The sequence below is a fragment of the Propithecus coquereli genome, unplaced genomic scaffold (genome assembly GCF_000956105.1).
Source record: "Propithecus coquereli isolate 6110/MARCELLA unplaced genomic scaffold, Pcoq_1.0 Scaffold563, whole genome shotgun sequence".
Taxonomy (NCBI): domain Eukaryota; kingdom Metazoa; phylum Chordata; class Mammalia; order Primates; family Indriidae; genus Propithecus; species Propithecus coquereli.
Window position 1 is genome coordinate 1909670 of NW_012151541.1, and position 23789 is coordinate 1933458.

A 23789-nucleotide genomic window follows, 5' to 3' on the forward strand; every position below is an offset into this window, starting at 1 on the left:
ACCTTGAGAATGTTATGATAAATGAAATAAGACAGCGGCATTATTCACAATAGCCAAAAGCGAGAAGCAACCCAGATGTCCATCAACAGATGAGTGGATCAACAAATATAATATATACATAATATACAAGGGACTTACTTATTCAGCCTTAGGAAGAAAATTGTGACACATGCTACAAGATGGAGAAACCTTGAGAATGTTATGATAAATGAAATAAGACAGTAACGAAAAGAGAAATGTTGTATGATTCCAGTTATATGAGGTTCGTAGGGTAGTCAGAGTCACAGAGACGGGAAGTCAAAGGGTGTTTGCCAGGGGCCAGTGGGAGCAGGGAATAAGAAGCCGTTTAATGGGTACAGAGTTTCAGTTTTGCCAGAGGAAAAGAATTCTGGAGACAGGCGGTGGTAATGGTAGCACAATGCGAGCGTACTTGATACTATTGCACAGTACATTTTAAAATGGTAAGATGGTAAATTTTATATTTCATGTGCATTTTACCACAATTTAAAATTTAATTTAATGTATAATAATTTTAAAATGAAGAACACAGTGAATGTTCATTTGTTGACTATCATAGTGGCAAAGATAAGTAAAATTAACACTTCTGTGTGATGGAAAGAGTTAAGGAACTTCACATCCTGTATTGTACAACTCTTCCTGTGGGGAGTGATAATGTCTATCAAAATGTCAAAAATGTAGCCCTTGACCAAACAAGGGGGTCTTAATGTCGTGCACTTCTGTGCTGTGTTCATTGGCTCTGAGCAAACTCCTGCAGCTTCAGAGAATGCTCTGAGACACATTGTAAAGGAGGTGGGGGTGTCGCTGTCAGCGAGGGTCCTCAGCAGAACTGCCCAAAACCACTGGCACTGAAATGAGAGTCGGAGGGTGAGGGCCCAGGGCGGCAGCTGCAGGAGGGAGGAGGACGATGGGAGCAGGTGCAGGTTGGGGAGTGGGTCCCCACATGGGAGGATGAACACACTCCTGACTGATGACCTCTGTTTTCCCAATAAAGTGTGAGTGGTCAGTACCTGAGAGCTGGGGAGGGGGCAGTTTGGAGGAGTGAGGAGTTTGGACAGTGAGGAGGTTGTTCGGGAAGGCACGCCCCTTGGGAAGAGAGCAGGTCAGCTGGGCGGGCTTGAGGCTCTCTGGGGCTGGCGGTGCTGAGTTTTGAGGTACCCTTCTGCCCAGGTGGGGGTTGGGCTCCAGCGGTTCTCAGCTGCAGAGGCAGGAACAGGAGCGGCAGAGGGTTGTGTTCAGCCCGACACTGATCTGGATAATGTAGCACTTGAGAGTATAAAGCGGTGAGGGCGGCGCCAGCTTCTCCCCAGGGCCGTCGTGTACAGAAGAGGCCGGCACGGAGCCCAGGCGCCAGGCACACCTTCCTTTCCATCCTTCCCATCCTTCCATCCACCACCCCCTGAGAGCAGGGAAGCCGAGTTCCTGGATGGAAATGAAGAGACCCCCTAGAGGGTGCCTGTCCTGTGGTGATGGGAAAAGTTTTACCCCCCAAAATCCACTCCACCCCACTACCTCCCTGCCCGTTGCAGAGATTGGCGTGGGCATCACCGGTTTCGGCATCTTCTTCATCCTCTTCGGGATACTCCTGTACTTTGACTCGGTGCTCCTGGCCTTTGGAAACGTGAGTCCCCCACCCCATGCACTCCCCTGCCCCAACCCTCCTGAGGTCCCTGTTGCCAGCAGAGCCAGCCCCAAGTTCATTCAGATCATGCCCAGCCAGGGGCCAGAATTCATCGAGCGCGGGCACATGAGGGCTGCAGGAGACCGCAGAGCCCGCTGGCGCGGAGAATCTGAGCTCTCGGATCCTCATGACAAGCTCTGGGCCGAGGCCTGGGGTGCAGGTGACTCAGACACGGTCTCTGCCACCTGCGTCCCACCATCTAGGGCAGGGATAGAGCCCCACGCGCGGCTGCGGAGGAAGGCGGGGCAGCAGTAAAGCCACAGCCAGATAAACACGCTTCCTGTGAAACAAGGCGTAGAGCAGAGCGAGCACCCCTGACTGGAGAAGGGTGAAAAGGAATTTGCAAAGGAAACGGTGCAGAGGCAGACAGAGCACTTCCGGGGGGTGGCACAGTAAGAGAAAGGTAAGGACCCGGGGAGGGGAAGCATGGGACACGCTGGAAGAAAGCCAGAGCTAAATCTGACGAGTGCCTGGGTGCTCTTAAGGGATCGTTAGGAGCCAAGCCAAGGACGGGACAGACGAGGCCACCGAGTGCAGGCCTGGCGTGTCAGTCTAGGGGCGGTGGAGCCCGAACGTTCTGTGGGACTCAGGCTGTGGCTGCCTGTCCTAGTTAGGCCTCAGTCTTCCCCTTGTGAAATGGAGAGACTCTCACTCTCTGTCCATCTTCCCTGGGAGGCGCGATGAGGCGGAGTCATGCATGAAGAAGTGTTTGGGATCCAAGGAATTGGCTGCGAAACCAGCGCCTTCCAAGCTCTCCTCGCCCCTCCCCTGCCTCTGGTCTGTTCCCAGCCAGCCCGACTTCCCTGAGGCTCTGGGGTTCTGCCGCGTTGCGGGGGGCCCTCTGACATGTCTTGAGGGGTTGGCACGCCTCACCCCTGCCAGGCCCGAGCCCCCGACTCCAGCGGGGTGGGTGTGTTTGCTTCACGCTCTCTCCCTCCCCGACAGCTGCTGTTCCTGACGGGCCTGTCCTTCATCATCGGCCTGCGGAGGACCTTTACGTTCTTCTTCCAGCGGCACAAACTCAAGGGGACCAGTTTCTTCCTGGGGGGCGTGGTTATCGTGCTCCTGCGCTGGCCCCTCCTGGGCATGTTGCTGGAAACCTACGGATTCTTTAGCCTGTTCAAGTGAGTACAAATCCCTGTCACTCTGGACAGACCTGCCAAGGTGTCTGAGTAGCTGAGATCACCCCAGCAGGGGGTGCAGAAGCTGGGACTTGGCCCTGCACGAGAGGAGGGCCACGGAAGGTTGGAACTGGGGGCGGGCCACGGGCTGACACTTTGGAGAGGCCCCTCCAGCAGTGGGCCGAAGGACACACCGGCGGGATCAGCCCATCCTTTGACAAACACTGACCGAGCACCTACTGCGTTCCCAGCGCTGTGCCTGTCACCGGGAAGAGACGCAGGGCCTGCCCTCAAGTCCCAGTGACCAGCTGGAGAGGAAGGGCAGCGAGCTGACATTGCCAGGCACACTCACGATCGTCATCTCGTCTTAGCCCCACAGTCCCCTGTAGGATTGTTCTCTACTCAGCAGATACGAAACCCACTCAGAGAGCTCTCCGGCCCCAGGTCTCCCCACTAGCGCCTGGGAGATCTGCACGCGGCCCCGGTGACTCTGGATTGTGGCTCCACACCCCTTGGCCTGTCCTGTGCCCCTCCTGGGCCATCACTGACTCCTCCCTCCTCCCCTCTGCTCCTAGGGGCTTTTTCCCTGTCGTCTTTGGCTTCCTGGGCGACGCTGCCAACATCCCCCTCCTGAGTGCGGTAAGCAGATCAGGCACGTGGCTCGTGGCTCTGGGCTCGGTGGTGGTGCCTTGGGGAGGGGAAAGCACATGGACCCGGTAAAACTGCTGCCCCAGGGGCAGCCGCCCCCCCACCCGAGACCCTCCAGCCCAGGTCTGCCAGCCTTCAGCTCCTCTTCTCCTCCCCGCGCCTTCTGCACTTGACGAGAACACACGAGGTGAGGCGATCCGCAAGCAGTCGCGCCTAAATGAGTAGCTCCTTGTTAGAACCAAAAAAACGGAGACTCAGAGACTCTCTGGAGTCTCCACTCAGAGACTCAGCCAGGAGGTGCCTGAGGTTTCTGGGGAGCGGCTGAGTCTGGGCCCCAGGCATGGAGAGGATGTGTGACAGCCGATGACAGCAGGGAAAGCAGGTGGCAGACTGTCCTGTCCCGGAGGCAGGCATGGCCAGTGATTCCGGCCCCGGCCCCTGCCCCTCTCTTTCTCTGAAGCACCTGACAGAACATGAGCTCTCTCAGGAGCCCGGGGGGCCCTCCAGCCAGCACCTGGCTGCGCCTGCCAGCTGGGCACATCCCCTGCCCCCGTAGCTGAGCCTGGCGCAGCTCCCGGCCCTCAAGGCCGGCTCGGTAATAACCTGGATATTGAGTCTGCTCTCCGGTCTTTGTCTGGGGTAATGGTTCTCGGCTCCCACAGCTGTTCCGCAGGCTTCAAGGCACCAGCTCAATGGTCTGAACGACAGAGATGAGCTCCTTGAACTTGGATCCTTGGTCGAAGGGGCCGGAGGGAAAATGGGGACCACCCCCTCACGCCCCCGCCCGGCACTGACTCACTTCCCTGTGCGTCCGGACCGCCTCAAGCCCAGAAGGAAGGATGGAGTGGAGTGACTGGCCTCGAACCCTCAAGTAGCTCAAGAGGCTGCCAGGACTGCTGGGAGGAGAGACCCAGGCCCCGGGGAGACGAGACGCGGCTGACATCACAGCCCCAGCCTCTATTTATGGGAGGGAAAGTGAAGATTAAATTCCCAAGCCCTGAGTGTGTCTGAGACTCAAAGTGGGTGTCTCCAGCCCGCTAAGTACCCCACCCCACCCCCCCACCGCCTCCAGGCAGGCCACACAGCTCATTCCACACGGCAAAGCTGTGGTCTGGGAGGGTCAGTCCTGTTCTCACAGGCTGTCATTTTTATCCCGGTGCTTAATAGTCCTGATGAGTGAGACAAGACGTTTGCAAGCCCTGTTGGCAGTAAGCACTCGCCAAGCGGTGGGGACTGCTCTTGCGCACTGTCGGAGTGCGGCTCAACCATTGGGCAAACAATGTTCTGCTCTGTGCAGAACACCAGCCAGAGAGCTCGTGCTGGGGGAGCTTCCTGTGCGGGGAGCCCCTGCCTTCAGAGACCCCCCAGTCTAATAGAAGAAACAGTCCCTGTCTTGGGGATCCCCTTGTCCAAGGGTAAAGGGAGTTCTTGCAGGCTCAAGAGACGGGAGTCACTTGCAAAGCATGCATTAATTAATAGCAAATGTCTACTGAGGGCTCTCTGCACGTACTTAGCAATGGGGCAGGTGCGGAGGGTACAGGGGGAAGGAGGCCTGTCCCTGCTCTCCAAGAGCTGTACCCAAGCAGTCACAAAACAGAGTGATGGCAGGTGCCATAAGACAACGGGGCGGGGCCCCAGGTGCAGCCTCTCTGGATGTGCTGCCACCTGGAAGTCACCTGTCTGCCTTCCCTGGCACTTCCCAGGTACATCCATTTATAGAGCTCCCTTTTCACTCGCCTTTCTTAGCCGGCTGCTTACACACCTGTCTCGCCCATCTGACCATGTCGTGTTAAATTCATCTCAAAACCCTGTGCTGAGCGAGTGCTTGGTAACCGAGGGAAGAAGGAGGGAACCCCTCTTCCCGCCAATCGCAGGACACGGACCAGGAGCTGCCTTCTGGTCGAAGGCCTGAGCTGACCTGGTTTTCTCTCAGAGTGGGCGGCGGGTAGGGGGCGAGCAGTCCCCCAAGGCAGCCCGTGCCCTTCTCCTCTCCCCTTCCTGTCCTTACCGTGGCCACTTCAGCCCGGGTGTGTCTGTGGCTCTTGTGTTCACACTGACACCCTGCCACACACACACTCCTCAAATAGCCCATTTCCACGTTGTTTGGGGCAGAAGGGGTCTCCAGCTGAGTGGTGTGGGCGGGAAAAGGGTGGCAGAGGGTGGAAGGAACTCGTGAGAATTAGAAAGCCAGCCCTGGACAGCTTCTGTCGGGGAGGAGGCCAGCTGCAGCCAGGAGAGCCAGGGGCGGAGGCGGCCGTCAGGGTGCTCTCCCAGGAGGCCGAGGAGGAGGGAGAGCAGGCAGAGGTGGGCTTACGCTTGGAGACGTCACCCTGGCTCTATAAAAGGGGACGTGGCCAAGGAGCTGCTGAGAGGGAGCCCAGGAGCCCAGCTTCCCTCCCTCTGGGTGTTCAGCCACCCAGGTGATCTCGTCATCTCAGAGACCCTGCCGCGCCCCCACCTGGGCCAGGACGGAGCCAAGGTAGGTGCACTGCGCGTCCACCCTCGGGGAGGGGGTCTGCCCTGACCCGGGGTCCCCAGAGCGGGAGCAGGGAATTCCTTCCAAGACTGACAGATGCATCAGACGGGCAGAGGGGGCTGGGTTGGGGGCACCGATCTTTCCTGATTACCAGCTTGGCCAGATTATTCTGGGATGCCCGGGTAAATAAACTGGCTTGCACTGTGTTTGTGAAGCTAGCACTCTGGGGATCCCAAGGGCTCTTTCTTACTATAGAAGGAACGAGAACAATAACTAAACTCTCTGTGGCTGGGAATGGAGGCCACAAAGGCTTTCGGGGGGAACTGGGGAACCCCTCAGGGTTCATGGGGTCACCAGGGCTCCTCTGAGCCATTTCCCCAAATTGTGAATGAGAACTATGAGCCTAACCAGAGGCACCTGCCTACACACCCTGCACTAAGTGCCACCCTAACAACCAGGGGCCACCCCACTTCAAAAGCTTTCCAGCCACGCCTGGACTGTGTTATTCACCGGATACAAATTCCCCCAGAGCAGGGGGAACCACAAAAATCGTCCACAGCAGGGCAGCCGCTCCTGGCCCCTGGATGCTGACAGTTCTTTCTGCGGGCTGGGTGGTGCACTAAGAATTGAGGGAATCTGTGTATGTGTGTGAGTGTGTATGTGTCTATGGGGGGGTATGTGGTGTGTGTGTATGTGTACATATGTATGCATATATATGTGGCGTGTGCTATGTGTGTGGTATGTGGGGCATATATATGTATGTACATGTGTGTGGTGTGTATCTAGTGTGTCATTTAAGGTGTTAGTTTGAAATGATCCGTTTATAGGTCAATTTCTTGTATACTAGACTTGAGATCTCAGGGGGCAGCAGCCCCGTGTCTTAGCGCACCTGTGCACCCCTGGCACCTAGCACAGCCCCAGCACCTAGTCGGTGCTCAAGCAATGATTTCCAAACCAGCCTGGACCCTGTGCATCTTTGGTCTGCAATGCTGTCGCGCTGTTCTCTCTAATGGATCGATGCCGCCCTCTATTCCCTCTATTCCATGCCCTGGCCCTGGGCTTTACGGCAGGTGCAGACAGCTGCGGTCACAGAATCAACATCTGCAAGGACAAGTAACCATCAGAGTGGGCAGCTGGTAGCCAATCTGATCCAGTGCTCTTATTTCACAGACGGACCCGTGAGGCCTGGAAACGGGGGTGACTTGCTCGCATCTCACAGGGAACAAGAGTAGAGTATTCTGCGTCGGTTTTAGGATTCCTGCTCTTTGCTCCCTGCCTGAGTCCCGCAGGGGGGGAGAGGGCAAGAGCAGCCATTGGGAGCCTGTGGGCACAATGACACTCCCCCTGCCCCTTGCCCATGGAGTGGGGCTGCAGGCTGTACTCTGGGCCAGGACAACGTTTTGTTCGGCCTGCAGTGCCCCCGCCTCCCCAGAAGTCTGTCTTTAACACATTGACTGACACGCTAGAAAAAAAATTTTTTGCCCTGGGGCCACGGTGTTATTAAAACAAACCGATCCTTTCTGTTATTTTTAATTGTTTTCTGTGGGTGAATTATATGCAGCGCAATTTGTGTTTTTAGAATTAAATTGTCAATATTAATTGTAACAATAAGAACATCAGCAAGTAAGATTTGCATGAAACAATTGCAGGGTTTTGCTTCACAAGTCCCTAGGGTCAAAACTAGCCTGAGTTAAATACAACTCACATGGCAGTCAATGTTAATCACATTTGCTGGGCTATCTCTAAGTGCCTGATGACTTTTTCAAAGAGAAATTGCACTTGGGAGCCAGAATAGGTAGGTGGGGTGGGGGCGGGGAGCATGGGGGGCGGGAGGGAAAGGGGCTGTGCATGTCCCCCATGTCACACATGGTCAGGGCCCACAGCCCCCATCTCAACAGCCGAAATGATGAGGCCAATTCAATCCACGGCCTCTCGGAGCCACAGAGAATAGACTAGGAAGACAATTGACCTGATAAATCAGGGAAAGATTTTTCTCTTCCCTGAATTATAGGCAATAAGGCAATTTAATGACGGTCTTTAAGGCTGTAAGGGGCTATGAGAGAGAGCAAGATGATTACCTCTTTCTGCCTTTTTTCTTAGAACAGGAAAAGAATTAAGTTTCTATTATGGCAGAAAGGGACAGGGCCAGATTCAAGAAGGCGCGTTCTCCTGGGGACAGTGGAACACAGAAAGTCGCGGGTGTGTGCAGAACCCAGCGCGGAGGGAAGAAGTGCCTGCTCCCAGGCTCCGGAGACAACGTTGGCACCTCAGTCCTCCACGTAGCACCTGAAGTCCTTGCCCCGCTTCCCCCTCCCCAGTCACTCCCACACACTGCATCGCAACCCTGCCTTTCTCCAACATTCTTCTCAAGCAAACCTGAGATTCAAACTCCTGGCATTCTCCAACCCGAGCAGTCCTGCCCCTTTCACCAAATTGGATCTTTCGTTCCTAAACTTACTGGCCTTGCCTCCTCCAGGAAGCCCTCCCGGATGATTCCCACCTAGCATGAATTCAGCTTTGACTACACAGTGCTAGTGGTCTCCATCCCATTTCCCTGATGTATTTGTTTAGATTCATCTCTCCACTGGGGGCCTCCACGGCGGGGCTGCCTCCTCTCTCTCACACTTTCGCAATGGGCTCTGGCCCCAGCACCCAGCCAGATCCTGTGCGTGACCTAGTCTTCGTTCCCTCCCTCTGTCTCGGCCCCAGGTCACTTCTAGGACCTGTCTCCTCACCAGGATGAACTGCTTGGTTTCTTGGCAGCTACTGCTTTTCCTCTGTGCCACCTCCTTGGGGGATCCATTGGAAAAGGTGGCAGCTGTGCAGAATCCTAGACCCACAGGTAAGCATTGTCTGTGAAGAAGGGTGGGCGGGAGCAAGCGAGTTGTTGCAAAACGAGATTCACCATATTTTCCAGATTACAGCTAGAGTACGGATGTGAGCTCCACACTGCATTTGGTGGAAACCCAAGACTGGCACGCACGCAACTCATTGAGACGTCCCATCAACCCTGCAAGTCAGGGACGGCTTGCCTCTGTGGTGGGCATCCGTCTGCTCCCCTAGTTCAAGTGCTTCTTAGCCACCGAGCTCCTTCATGGTTTTCTCACACTGTGTTCTCTGCTCTGTGCCAGCTTCCTCTGTGCAGAGGTTGGGAAGGAACTTAATAGGCAACTTTCTTTTATCAGTGACCTCAGATCCTTTATGGGGAATTTGAAAAAAAAGAACCTCAACGAAAGGACAGATCTTTAATAACTGTCAACCTTAGGAGTTCACTGGGGAACTGATGAGCTGGAGAATCTGAGGCCTAAAGAGGTGGAAAGACTCCCCCGGAATCACTCAAACACTGCAGAAACCCAGCAGGCGTGACAGCGCCCCAGGAGCGTGTCTGCTGGGTGGCACGAGCTAGAACAGTGCTAGTCCCCGTGTCAAGGGCTGTGGGTTTGAACACTTTGTGGTGTGAGCTTTCTGGGCAAACATAGCTTAGCCTCTCTGCAGCTCAGCTCCGCTAGCTGTGGAGCTCAGGGCATCCTCTCTACGCATTTGATATCATCGTACATCCCATAAGATAGCCGAGAGCACAGAGCCCAGCCCCAGAGTCCTCTGCCAAGAGTGTCTTCTCTCCTGGGATCGGGCGTTTTTCTAGGTGAGGGAGGATGCTCCGGAGAATAACCCCACCACTGCCCAGGGACACTGAACTGTTGGCTCTTTCTGGCCAAAGGTTTTAGGTAAGGCCACAGTCGCCCGAGCAGCGATCCTTCTGCTAGTTGAGTGGGCATAGCTGGGAAGGAAGCCATCCTCCCTCCGATCCCAACGTGGCCCTGGGCAAGGTGGGAGGAGCCTCCTAGGCGTTTTGTCATTACCTCTGGACTATGTCCACACTCTTCTTCTCCAAAGCGTGCCGGGGCATTGAGGAGCAGGGCTGAAACCCAGCTCCAGTCCCCAACACACACCCACTCACACCCGTTCACACACCAGGCCTCATTTCCACTAATCTCTTGCCACAATTGGCGAGGGTTATTGTCTACTCAGAGCTGGTTGCCCTATTTTACTCCCAAAAGTATAGTGAACTTACTGAGCCTTGTATGTGAAGTGCCTTCCAAATTAGCCTTGTTAACCCCTAGTATGAAGGAGAGAGATTATACCTGGAGTGGGGAAGGTGAGCCAGTTGGGGCGACCTAGATAATTTCTGTTCTTTCTTTTTTTCCAGGTCCTGTGCTCTGCTGAGTAATTTGTTATTCATTGAATCTTTCTGTAGCTTATTAGGGGGTCACAATTATTGTTGTCAGAGACCAGGGTTGGGTCATAGGTGGATGGGAGTAGAATGGACTTGGCTTTTTTGATTTCTGTTACTACACGTTTTTCATTAGTTTTTATATATTTCATAAGCATTTACTGAGGCCCCACTATGAGCAAGCCACCGTTTCAAGCACTCTGAAAGATACAGAGATGAACGAGCGTGGCCCCCTTCCACCCACCCCAAGGAGCTCCCGGTCCAGTGCAAAGCCGGGCAGTTGGGCGCAGCAGAGGGCCAGAGCCCAGCGTCCAGCAAACACCATGGTCTTCCTCATTCCCAAGCTCTACCCTGTATGTTTCCTAAAAGGAAGTAATTTAATATAAAAGTTACTTGAGAAAATTCGGACAAACATCAGAAATCAAAGCTATAGGGAAGCGCAAACCTAACCACGGCAGGCTGAGACCATGGTGGTTCTGCGCGGCACTGAGCGCTGAGCTTCCCAGAGGCCAAGGAAAGAAAGGGAAGCGCAGCTTGGGGATGTGGGTGGGTGTTCCGAAGCCGCCCTCCCCGGCCCCAGCTCATCTCCCTGTGCTCTCTGTCCTAGGCCAGCAGCTCGGACCCCAGGACCTCCTGGCCCGCTGGGAGCAGAGCGCGCGGTGCGCAGGGAGGAGGCCGGCAGCCACGGCGCTGAGCCCTCGCGGGGTCGCGCCGTGCCCGCCCCCCGAGAGCTCCGCGGGGCCCCAGCGGCACGGCCTGTGCGCGCCCCGCAGCCGCCTGATCCCCGCGCCCCGCGGCGCGGTGCTGGTGCAGCGGGAGAAGGACCTGTCTGCCTACAACTGGAACTCCTTCGGCCTGCGCTACGGCAAGCGGCAGACCCGCCCGGAGAGCCGCAGCCCCGGCGCGGGGCGGGCTGAGGGCGCAGGTGGCCGCAATGAACTTCAAACCCGGGATGAGGGGTCGGAGCGCGCGAGACTAGGGCGGGGATACGGGGCTCGCGGAGCAGGCACTAGAGCTTCTGGCCTGAGGCAATAAAGAAATGCTGCCAACGCACCGGCTGTGATTTGTGGCTAATTTTTGCAAGCAGAGCTGAGGAGATGGTCCCCTCTCCGCAGTCGGACAGCCAGCCGGTTTAGGACGCCTCTGCAGCCGTGGAGGTCAGTGCTTCAATAACTAGACGCGATGAAGGAACAGGTTGTTTGCTCCCCGATCTACTGCAGATCAATACTTTATAAAAAATACAATGAAATGGATCACCGAAGACCTGAAAATTTTAAAAACAACTAAAGAGGGCCAGTTGGGGTGGCTCACGCCTGTAATGCTAGCACTCTGGTGGAGGTGGAGACTAGAGGTGGAGACAGGAGGGTCACTTGAGGTCAGGAGTTGGAGACCCGCCTGAGGAAGAGCGAGACTCACCCCCTCACCTCCCCCTCCTCGTCTCCACTAAAAATAGAAAAAAAAAAATAGCTGGGCGAAGTGACATGCACCTGTAGTCCCAGCTACTTGGGAGGCTGAGGCAGGAGGATCGCTTGAGCCCAGGAGTTTGAGGTTGCCGTGAGCTAGGCTGACGCCAGGGTACTCTACACCAGGCAACAGACTGAGACTCTGTCTCAAAAAACAAAACAAAACAAAAAACCAACTAAAGAGAAGCCCAAATTGGATGCTGCTTGGATGTTTCAGCAATATCAAATTTCTATAAAAATTCCTGAAGCCATCCTCTGAATGCCTAGACTTACCTCTCTGAGGATGGGTAGCATTGTGCCGAGGGACATGGGCTACCCCGCAGTAGCACTGGGTGGGGCGGGGCGGCGGTGTACAGTTAAGTACCTTCCCCTTTCCCAAGGAAGTTATCAGCCAAGTGGACAGTCTGATCTGCAAGGTGATGCCAGCCACTGCCCTGTCCGACCCCACAGGCAGCCCTCTGCCGGGGCCTTGGCCCCAAGGCACTGAAGCAAAGGGGCATCAACAGTGGACTAGGCCATTCACCTTCCCCCAGGGAGGCCCAGGGTGGCACTTTACCTGTGTCACTTCTCTTCATCCGCATGACCACCCGGGGAGGTGGACGTGTATTATCCCCAGCTTTACAGGTAGAACTCTGAAGTTCAGAAAGATAAATAACTCACTCAAGGCACACAGCCAGCAAGTGGCAAGCTGACACTCTCCTGACACCGGGGTCTGTCTCCCCTACTGCACGGTCGTGACTGTCTGAGATGGCAGGGTTTCCTTCCATCTGAGTCAGATCAAGAAGGGACATTCTTGGGGGTCCAACAGCTGAAAGAAGAGACATAGTGGGAAGGTGTAGAGCTTGTCAGTAGGGAAACCCCAGGAAATCCACTTTCCTGCTCACAAGAAAACCCAGCCCTATTTGACAGCCTCAGGGTACCCCTCTCCTGCTTGGTCAAGGGTGAAAATATTCCTTCCCAGAGGGGTAGTGGGACCTCCCCCACACTGTGAGGCGTCAAGGTGTTCCACCCAGTACAGAAACCAGGACTCCAAGGGATGGAGGCAGAGCTGTGTTGCTATGGCAATGAGCTAGGCTGCCATGGGAACATGACAACCTGCCCCCCCTTCTCTACCCTTGAAACCACCCTCCAGGATCTCAAATTATCAATACCGCTGTGAGCTCATGTCATAGCATGTCATGACAGCGTGTGATGTTGCTGTTTGGGGGAGCATTTTATCCCCAAACACCCTGGGGTGTGTCTCTGTACCTCTAGGAGAGGAATTGTAAACTCAGTACCTATTCTGTGAAGGGAGCCCTGGAACCAATGCTTTCGCTAATACAGTCTGTGGGTAGGAAAAGGCTGGTGAGTCCCTGTGTTCAGCAAGACCCTGTTAGGTGGGTTTAGCCAGAATCCCCCTCACCCCTGCTGTTTCTTCTTAGTAATTTCCATCCACTGACCCCCACCCCGCTCCTTGGCTGTAAATTCCCACTTGCCTATGCTGTATTCAGAGTCGAGCCCAATCTCTGCCCCCCCCTGCAAGACCCTGTTGCTGTCCCTGTATCTATTGCAATGGCCCTGAATGAAGTCTTCCTTACCGTGCTCTAACAAGTGGCCTTGGATAATTTTTCTCTAACAGTACAACCCCTTTCCCTAACAACCACCCCTACCCCAGCTACGCTCCTGCTGGTGACACTCAGCACACAAACCCCGAGCACCCTCCCATCGGGACCACCACTCTTCTATCGTGCACCCCCTACCCCAACCCGCTGAGCTGCTGCGCTGCCACAGCCACCCCTGGAAAACGGACCTTCTAGCTGAAAGTTTTTTGATAACAAAACAGACCTCCGGTGCCACTGGAGAAAAACAGTTTTCTGCATTTCTAGCTTTCATGCCTAAAGGTACAGTGTCTGGTCCCACCACACTGGCTGCATCTCACCTCAGAAACACCCTTGGACCAAGCTGTCCCGCCCACCCCCCAGCCCCCTTGCCAATCCTCTCCTCCTCAGGCCCCCGTGGCTCCCAAGACCTATGCAAACTGCCTTCAATTTTCCTGGGTCACCACTCGAACCGGCCTCAGGGTAGGATCACCCCAACCCTGGGACTGAATTCCCATTCCTTTAAGGTCCCCAGAGCAAACAGCTAAAGATGCTCATTTCTCCCCACCCAGTGCCCGCCCCTCGCCCAGAGCTCTTGAGTAACCATCCTTCGGAGGGGCCACCCACACAAGGCAGCCCTGGACAGTTACGAAACTTCAGTCTGGGTCTTTCTTTCCCTCTCAAGGTCCCCGCTGCTCATCTCTGCTGAGCCCAGTTCCCCATCTGATTGAAAAATTCCTCCAGAGCCAGCTGGGGCCCCTTGGGGATGGGGAGAGAGCAGGGAGCGGGAAGGGGGACGGGCAGGAGAAAGATGCGGCCACCTGGATCTCATCGCCTGCTTCCCCATCTGCTTTCTGTGGACAGAAGGGGGCCAGCCCAGACATGGTGAGCTCCCCCACGCTGGGCTTCACTGAGTCCAGTGTCTACCCTTTGCCACCTTCCCCTGTGCAGGGGAAGAGTTTTCCACTAAACCACTGATGCCGGGAATAAATCCTTGCTGGTTTCCGAGCTGCACGGACCAGACCCTTCATGCTACCAGCCTTCTTCCCCCCAGCCCTCACTCGCCTGGCCACCCCAGCCTCAGGCTCAATGCCTGAATCTCCTTGGGGTCATTGTCACAGAGAGTGGGATTGGGGGCTGTTTTTAGAGAAACCCTAAGCACCACTTGTCTCCTGAGATCCCCCCAGCCCCTGGGAGCCCCCGGGCTACACACTCAGCGGGATCTCGGGAAAGATGAGAGCCAAGCTCTGGCTGGATTTATGCTTCCGCTGGCTGGTTCTCACGTCCCAGTTCTGCCCCACTGGGAAAGGACAGGGGCAACAGAACCCTCTGTCCCGTCCGCTCCACCTCCCCGGACCCGAGGTGACGCAGCCAGGGCTACACGTGGCGTCCAGGGCAGCCTCATGACAACAGCCGGCCCCCTGCGCTGACGGGGCTCGGAGATGACCTGATAAGCGTCCCCGCAGCCTCTGCTCTCGGCCCCAGCCCAGGACGCCGGCAGGCCCAGTTCAGACGGGAGGGCAGGCTCCCCTGGAGGTTCTGCCGCGCCTTCTGGATCATTCCCACCCTCACAGTGGAATCGTGAGAGTAGCAGGTCAGGCCACTTGAAACGTCAGAGCTGGACGGGTCCCAGGTCAGCTTGGCCCTCTGAGCACCCAGCCTCAGCGGGACTGTCCCAGGGTAGGGAGTTCGCCACCTCCGGGGTGGTCTTCACCCTGTGGCTGGGCAGGGTGGGCCGCCGGACAGTTTCTTCTTATTATGGAACCAAAGCCAGATCCTCCCTGCCAGCTCTGCCCCGTGGGCCGCACAGAACAGGTCTGGCTCTGCTTCCCGCGCGAGGTCCCACGAGGGCCTCAGGATGCCCTGTGGCTCCTCTCTTGCAGCCAAGCTTCTGCAGGTCCTTGATAACTCTCAGGACGTGGTCTCAGGACCCTGCTCGTTCCGCTGGTGCTCTGTATTCACACTCATGTGCACTGCTGGCCTCAGGGCCGGCTTGGTGGGGGTGCTCACACCTGGAGGCAGGGGACAGGGGTGGGAGAGAGGATCTGCCTGGGTCCCCAGGGGGCCTAGATCTCCTGGCTGCCCAGAGGCTTCACACGGCCTGCTCTGGGCCTCCTGGCCCTGCCTTTGCTACTGAAGAATCCTGAATCTTAACCAAAAATATACACGAGGGGGCTGCTGCGCTGTGCTTGGTGTGAGGCTTAGAAAAGCTCCCCTTTCCCCACAGGAAGCTCTGTGGGGTCGGCATCACCCCCTACAGATCCCTCCTTTGAATCCCATTGGCTCTGCCAGTCGTCCCTGACACCCACAGCCACAGAGGGAGTCACGGGTGTCTCCTCAGCTCGTCCTTCCCTGAGCTCTCTGCACCCTCTACGTTCCTCATCTGAACAGTGGGGAGGAGAGTACCCGCTTCGCAGGGCCTCTAGGAGGATAGAATACATTTGGCTGGTGTGGCGGCTCATGCCTGTAATCCTAGCACTTTGGGAGGCCGAGGCCGGAGGATCACTTGAGCTCAGGAGTTCGAGGCCAGCCTTAGCAAGAGCGAGACCCTGTCTCCTCAGGGCAGGGCACACACCCGAGTTCAGTCTCAGCCACTGCACCCATGAGTAACACAGGGGACGGCGCAGGAGAGATGCAAGTCCCCACTCTGCCACTTACGTCGACAAATCAGGACACATTGCTCACCCTCCCAGGTCTCGGTTTCCTCCTGCGTTAAGGGAAACTGGTCTGCTCACCTCCCAGGGGACGTGGACATTAGAGAAGACCCTCCTCCCTTCAGGCCCACGTCGTTTTGCCTTGGACCCTTCACCCACTCACTGCTGTCATTGCTGGGCTGGCAGGTCCCATGCTGTCATTTACCAAAGACTTCGGCTTGGGTTTACACACTTCCTCCACTCTGTGCCATCTGCCACCCTCCTGGAGGACATCACCAGCCACGCAGACGGTGACCCCGCCATACCCTGGCCTCTCGGATCCTCGGGTGCCCAACTTCCTACAGCCCCTCCCCTACTCCACTTCAGCCATCCACCCCTGTGACCCACTTGGGACTTGTCATCACTTGTAACAGCTCCACCTCCAGACTGTCACAAGTGTCCTTCTTTCAACCAGCTCCTGACCTTCTGGCTTTGTGGTTCAGCTGCTCTCACCAGCCTCGCTTGCTCCCGTTGCCCGCTGTGGTCCTCTGCTTTCTCCAAGTCATCCATCCTGTCCTGCCTTGACTTCGCTCCTATAGCCAACTTGTATGCCACAGCTTATCATTCAGTAACATTTTTGCTGAGACCCTAAATTCCTTTGTCCCTCATTTCTGATCACCCCATCCCTGCATGGAGCCAGCCACACACTCTCTCTGCAGCTGTACCCGAACAGCCGAGTACGTGGTGTGGTCGGGGGTCTGACAGCCGGGCACGCTGGCTTCCTGTAAAGTCATGGTCTGCAGCCATTAAATGTCTTCGTTCCCTGCAGAAATCCTCTTGGTTTCCCTGGTCGGCTTCTTCCCACTTTCCATAATTATCCCAAACCTTCTCCATTTTCCCCATGCCTCCAAACTCCCTCCCAGCCCCAACTCTCAGCGGAGGTCCTTGCTTCCTGCTCGGCAGAGAAGATAGCAGCCACTAGATAGGAAGTCCCTCAGCTTCCGATACCAAGCGAATACACACACACACACACCCTGCCTTCCCCTCTCCTGCCCCCAGCTTATCCCACTCTGTGTGCCGCCATCCTCTCGGGAATCTTACTGTGTTGATCAGCAATTCCTCTCAACCCTGTCCTTTCTATGCCTTTAAATATATGCAATTCCATCCCATCATTAAAAGGGGACACGTGAGAAGAATAAGAAGGAGGAGGAGGAGGAGGAGGATGAAGAGGAGGAGGAGACAGAGGGGAAAGGGAAGAGAGAGGAGGGGGAGGGAGGAAGGAAGACAAAGAACCCTCCGCTTGGTCCTCATCCTTCTCCCTATGCCTCCTTCTTTATAGCCCAACTTCTCAAAATAGCTGCCTGTATTATATTGTTTCTATCTCCTTACTTTCTCTCTTAGTCTATTTAGGCTGCTATAAAAAATACCACCAACTGGGTGGCTTATAAACAACACAGATTTGTCTCCCACAGCTCTGGAGGCTGAGAAGTCCAAGATCAAGGTGGCAGCAGATCCTGTCTGGTGCACGGACATGCCCTCTCCCCATGCCCTCACATGGTGGAAGGGCAAGAGTGCGCCCTTGGGCCTCTTTTATAAGGGCGATAATCCCATTCACGAGGGCTCTGCCTTCTTAACTCAATCACCTCCCTGCTGATCCATTAGGCTTGGAGTCCTGGCCTTCCTGCTGTCTACCTTCTCCGTGGCTAATTTCATTCATACCTGCGGCATTAACTACCGATTGCAAATAACACATGGATCTTTCACCCAGGTCTACATATGCACCTGCCATTTGGTATCAGCCCTGGGATGTCTCAGAGCAGGCGCATACTCAGCAGGTCCTCCAACTCGTGGTCTTCCCAACCTTCTTCCCCTTCTGGAACCCTGGTTCCCTCCCGCTGCACTCTGTGTGCCCTGAGCGCCTCCAAAACCCGCCCTCCCTCAATCTCTATGTCCCGACTCTCACCAAGTCCTGCAGATTTTACTTCCTAAGTCTCTCTCAAGTCCGTCCAAGCTGCTCTGTCTTCACCACGCCCACTTGCCCAGACCAAGCTAGTTCTCACGCCATGACCCCCTAACTGAGATACGCCACACTATTCAGACCCATCCCAAGTCCCTGCTAGTCTGCCCTGCAGCCAGAATGTCTTTGCAAAACACATCTAATTACATCATTCCCTGCTTAACCTGTCAGCAGCTTCCCGTGGCTCTTGGGGTAAACAGGGACCTTCTTAACTTTAGTAACTTTTATGGTTTGACACTCAGCTAGGTAATGGGTTTGGGTCATGCCACCTACACTTACAGCCTGACTCTGCCATTTATTGCCAGCATGACCTAGGGCCGGTTACCTTCTGAATCCTCTTGTATCTCAGTGGCCTCATCTCTAAAAAAGGGTTGTAATGGTACCGCCTCGTATGGTTATTGTGACAATTAAATGGATTCAACACCTAGAGTGGTGCCTGGCACATGGTAAACACTCAGTAAGTGTTAGCTCTTACCATCCCTTGCCTTCCAGCCGCTTCTCTCACCCAAGTCACTCTCGTCTCTCCGTCCTAGACGTGCTGGCTTTCCTTCAGGCTCTTATTCTCACCACGCTCCCTCTTTCCACAGGGCCTTTGCACGTGCTGTTCCCATTGGGACTCTATTTCTCTCTCTCTCCAGCTGTGCATAGCCTATGCAGCCTTCAGATCACAACGCAACTGTAATTTCCTTGGGGAAACCTTCCTGGAGGTCTCTGACTGGCACTTGTCACCAGCACTATTTTACTTTTATGTGTGATGATAATAATCTCTCCCTCCCACAAGACTGTGGGCTCCACAAACAAGAGCAGAAATTGTGTTTTTGTCACTGTTGTAATTTCGGCCTCTAACAGAGCACCTGACATATAATAGAGGCTCAGTGAGTATTAGCTAATGAACAAAAGAGGACGAGAAGAGCACCCGAGGCCTATGTGGGTGCTTCACAAATGTTAATTCAGCCTGACCAGGCTGTTAAGGCCTAATCATAGCTGATTGTTGCCCCCTCTCTTGTGATAAAAAAACCAATAGCTTTACTTTTAATGGAAAATCTGTACCTTGTAAAATGGGAAAAAAAAAAAAATAACTAATTAACTTGTAACTGATTGATTACCTTGCCCAGTTGCATGTAGTTAAAACTTACTGTGATTACCCAGCCTATGAAAGAACGTGCTCTGACTTAACTGATGCTATCTGCTTCTGTAAACTTGCTTGCTTAGAGATTGTAATGGGAACAGGTGGTCTGAGGCTGGTCCCAGACCCCACAGCTATCGAATGCATGATGTAATTTTGTTCCACGTCTTGTGCCTAATGTCGCGTAGCCCCAACTGAAGATAGTATAAAACGTCCTTGCTTTCTCGGCTCAGCACCATTCTCGGTACCTGTACTCTGACAGGGCCGGGGTGGTCGCTGGCCCGCTAATAAAGACTCACAATTTGGCTCAATTCGGTCTCTAGGTGGTCACTTCTCGCACTCCGTACCATAACATTTGGAGGCCCCAGCAAGGTGGCCCTGTTACCAGGGCTCCTGGCGACCACTGGTGCTTGGAGATCTGGTGCGAGGTCGAGTGCCTGAACCAGGGGGGAGCTCCTGAGGAAACCTTCTCCTCAGGCCCAGGGAAGGCCAAGCCACGTACCAGTCACAAGAACCCCAAAAAGACGCCTAAAGCTGCAGGACGAGTCTTCCATTTCTGCTCGCTGGTGAGTGCTTTCTCTTTCTTGTACTTCCCTCTTGCCTTGCTGATTCTGTTTTGATTTCGTTGTTCCGGGCCCTTTTGATCACTAGGGGGAGGCTGGACGCAGCTGAGCCCCCAGGGTTTGAGGCTCCGGTGATGAGACGTCACCAGGAGCCCGTTTCGGAGCACTGCTCGAACTTTTCGTATCAGGGAATAGATAACGGGTGGTGACTGCCCTGCCTTAGGGCAGGCAGTTTGTGTCCGAAACGCGGGGATTTTTGTTCTCGTTTCGCCGACATTTCTATCTAAACTATGACTGTTTGGGCTGAGTGAATGATTTGTAAGAGTATACTCCCTTGTTGTGTCTATATTTCTCACCCCTCTGATTCCACTGCACAGTGGAGTGGCTCAATCTGCATGAGATTTTGGGAACAAAGCTTGGAATCGAGTAGAAATCCAGTGGATGTAAGACAGGGGCTACTTGAAAACCGGCCTGTTCAGCCTGATCCTGGATCACCCCAGTGCCTCCATTATTGTCGCATTTGTCAGAGGCAACTTTTGTTAGCTGGTAGACATCGATGCCTTCGCTTCCTCCGAGATCGCCTCGGTGTACGGCTCTTAGTAGATTTGCCCCCGCAGGAGTGACAAGAGTGCTACCCTTATTGTGTGTTCCTTGTTTGTTCTATTGTTATTACTTCTTTGTGACTCAGTATGGGTCAGTCCGAGTCTGTGTCCTGTGCTAGCTGCACACCTATTGAGTGTTTTTTAAAGAATTTTCAGAATTTTCAAAGGAGAGCGAGACCGTTTGGATTCACTGTTAACACTTTTGATTTGCAGAAATATTGTGAGAGAGAGTGGCCCACTTTTGGCATAGGATGGTCCCCGGAAGGGAGCACCCAAATTACTCTCGCCAACTGGGTCCAGGCCATAATTTTTGGAAATCCTGGCCACCCCGATCAGATTCCCTACATGCAAATTTGGAATGACATTTTAGTAGATAACCCTAGGCGGTTACAAGCTTGCAAACACAGAAACGGTAAGAATAAGATGATTCTTGTGTCTAAACCGCTGGTTAAGGAAATGCCAAAATCTAGTTCGGTTTTAACTGACTCAGCAGAAGACCCATTTTTGGCAGTCCCCCCACCCCGCCCCACCGTATGCCTCTGCTCCTGAACCAAAGACTACTGAGTCAGATTCCAGACCGCTGAGTCCACCTCATATGAGGAGCGGCTCGAGGTATCAACCCTTGGATGATTCTTCATCGGGAGCCCCCATCCTCCCGTCAAGACAGGTCCCCTCTCCACCTGGACCTGATCATCCACCTTTTATAGTTTATGTTCCTTTTTCAACTAGTGATCTGCATAATTGGAAAAACCAGAATCCCTCTTTCTCTGAAAAGCCTCAGGGATTAATCTCTCTTTTGGAGACTATCTTTTTCACTCATCAGCCAACCTGGGAGGACTGTCGGCAACTCCTCCAGACCCTCTTTGCCTCTGAGGAGCGGGAACATATACGGAGGGCGGCGATTAGGACAATCCCTGGTCCTGACGGACAACCTACAACAGACCCCAGTCGTGTATGACATGTCTTCCCCTCCACACGCCCGGACTGGGATCCCAACGAGGAGTGAGGTAAGGAGGCTCTCGATCAGTATCGCCAGACTCTGCTTAGGGGAATTCGGGCGCTGGCCAAAAAGCCGACTAATTTATCAGAGGTAAGCAAGACAATACAAGGACCAAATGAGGCCCTGGCGGCGTTTTTAGAAGGCCTCTTTGAAGCTTACCACCTGTACACTCCCACAGACCCTGAGGCACCTGAAAACCGTGCCATCCACGTTGCATTCGCTACCCAGTTGGCCCCAGATATCAGGAAGAAGTTGCAGAAGTTAGAAGGATTTGAGGGGAAGTTGCTGTCTGAATTAGTGGAGATGGCCCAGAAGATCTACAACAATCGAGAGGACCCAGGAACGGTACAGTCTAAGAAAATGGCTAGGATTCTGGTGTCTGCTATGGCAGGACCCAAAGGATACGGAAAAGGAGCCAGCCAGGGAAGAGGCCAACAGGAAAAGGAGGAAAGAAAGGAAGAGATGACGTAGACCCTGACCAGCGTGCGTACTGTAGAGGGCATGAACATTGGAAGCAGGACTGCCCCCGTCTGACGCGGGGTGGGGACGACCCCACCCCAGTTTTGGTGGAGGATGCGGAATGATGGGGCCGGGGCTCCATTCTAATGAGCCCCCGGGAGCCTAAGGTAACTTTAAATATTGGGGGCAAGCCGGTAGAATTTTTGGTAGACACTGGGGCCACACATTCGGTCCTGCAAAGGGCTGAGGTGCCTGTATCTGCTGACAAAGCTTTAATACAGGCGGCCACAGGAAAACTAAGGCTTACCCGTGGACCAAGACTCGGATCACGGACTTGGGGGCAGGGACCGCCACTCATTCCTTCCTAGCGATGCCCAAGTGTCCGAATCCGCTCCTAGGGAGGGACCTGCTCCAGAAGCTACAGGCTACCATATCGTTCCAGGGGGACGCAACTGAGTTTTCGTTTAATCAAAGCCCGTCTACCATTCTTCTTACGTGCCCCCGTCAGAAGAGTACTTACTAGCAGAGGGGACTCCTTCGCAACAGGTCCCGAGCCCGTACTTGCGTACTTGCGGGAACTTCAGAGAGAAATTCCCAGCCTGTGGGCGGAAACTAACCCACCGACCTCCTATTGTTCCATGGGAGTCCGACAGCACCCTATCAAGCTTAAAAGCGAGAAGGGGAATTGCTATTCATATCAAGAGACTCTGGGAGGCGGGTATTTTGATTCCTTGCCAGTCAGCCTGGAATGCTCCTCTGCTCCCCATCCAAAAACCGGGGACGGATGACTATGGACCGGTGCAGGATCTACGGGAAGTTAATAAGAGGATTGAGACCATTCATCCAACCGTGCCTAACCCATATACTCTCTTGAGCCTATTGCCTCCCAGCCAGCAAGTCTACGCGGTATTGGATCTGAAGGACACCTTCTTCTCTCTCCCTTTGTCCACAGTAAGTCAACCCATCTCTGCTTTTGAATGGACTGACCCGGACGGAGAATATTCTGGACAATTGACCTGGACAAGACTACCTCAGGGTTTTAAAATCTCACCCGCCCTGTTTGACGAGGCCCTGAGCCAGGATTTGGTTCACTTTAGGCAGGAGCACCCTGAGGTGACTCTCCTGCAGTACGTGGGTGATCTTCTCCTGGCTGCGGAGGATCAGGCCACCTGCAAGAGGGCTACTGAGGACTTGCTAACAGAATTAGCACAATCGGGCTATCATGTTTCGGCTAAAAAGCCTCAACTTTGTACCCAGGCGGCAACCTATTTAGGGTACGAATTAAAGGAGGGCAAACAAGCCCTCTCTACCAGCAGAATTGAAGCTATCTTAAAGATCCCACGGCTCCAAACTAAGAGACAAGTGCAGGAGTTTTTAGGAGCTGTGGGGTACTGCAGACTCTGGATCCCCAAGTTTGCTGAAATAGCAAAACCCCTATATGCTAGCACGGGGGGGAAAAGCGGACGCTCTGATCTGGACTGAAAATGAGGCTGAAGCCTTTGAGAGCCTCAAACGAGCACTTGTGAGCGCTCCTGCGCTAGCCTTACCTGATTTGACCAAGCCTTTCCAGTTATATGTTGCCGAGACCCGAGGGATAGCTAAAGGGGTCCTGACCCAAAAACTAGGACCCCTGGAACAGACCGGTTGCCTATTTGTCTAAAAGACTGGACCCTGTAGCGTCCGGCTAGCCAGGCTGCTTGCCGGCCATTGGTGCGACAGCTGTCCTGGCAAAGGAAGCCTCCAAGCTCACCCAGGGGCAGGACTTGTGTGTAATTGTCCCCCATTCGGTGGAGGCCCTCCTAAAGAGTCTGCCTGAAAGATGGCTTTCCAATTCACATATAACTCAGTACCAAGTGCTGTTGCTAGACCCCGCCCCCCCACAGGATTCGTTTCTTTTTTTTTTTGAGACAGAGTCTGGCTCTGTTGCCTGGGCTAGAGTGCCGTGGCGTCAGCCTAGCCCACAGTAACCTCAAGCTCCTGGGCTCAAGCGATCCTCCTGCCTCAGCCTCCCGAGTAGCTGGGACTACAGGCATGCGCCACCATGGCCGGATAATTTTTCATATATAGATGTTTAGTTGTCCAGCTAATTTCTTTCTATTTTTTTAGTAGAGACAGGGTCTCACTCTTGCTCAAGCTGGTCTCGAACTCCTGAGCTCAAACGATCCGCCCGCCTC

At 54.3% G+C, this 23789-nt stretch overlaps 1 protein-coding gene across 1 annotated transcript in view; it reads left to right on the forward strand.

Moving 5' to 3' along the window:
• Positions 1-11210, forward strand: part of LOC105821184 — a 23260-nt gene extending 12050 nt beyond the window's left edge. Inside the window, exons 2-6 of the mRNA XM_012657831.1 lie at positions 1548-1639; positions 2645-2823; positions 3396-3459; positions 8654-8786; positions 10783-11210. Of these exons, the coding sequence (XP_012513285.1) occupies positions 1548-1639; positions 2645-2823; positions 3396-3459; positions 8654-8786; positions 10783-11210 (896 nt within the window). The remainder of the gene's footprint in view (positions 1-1547; positions 1640-2644; positions 2824-3395; positions 3460-8653; positions 8787-10782) is intronic.
• Positions 11211-23789: the final 12579 nt, after the last annotated feature.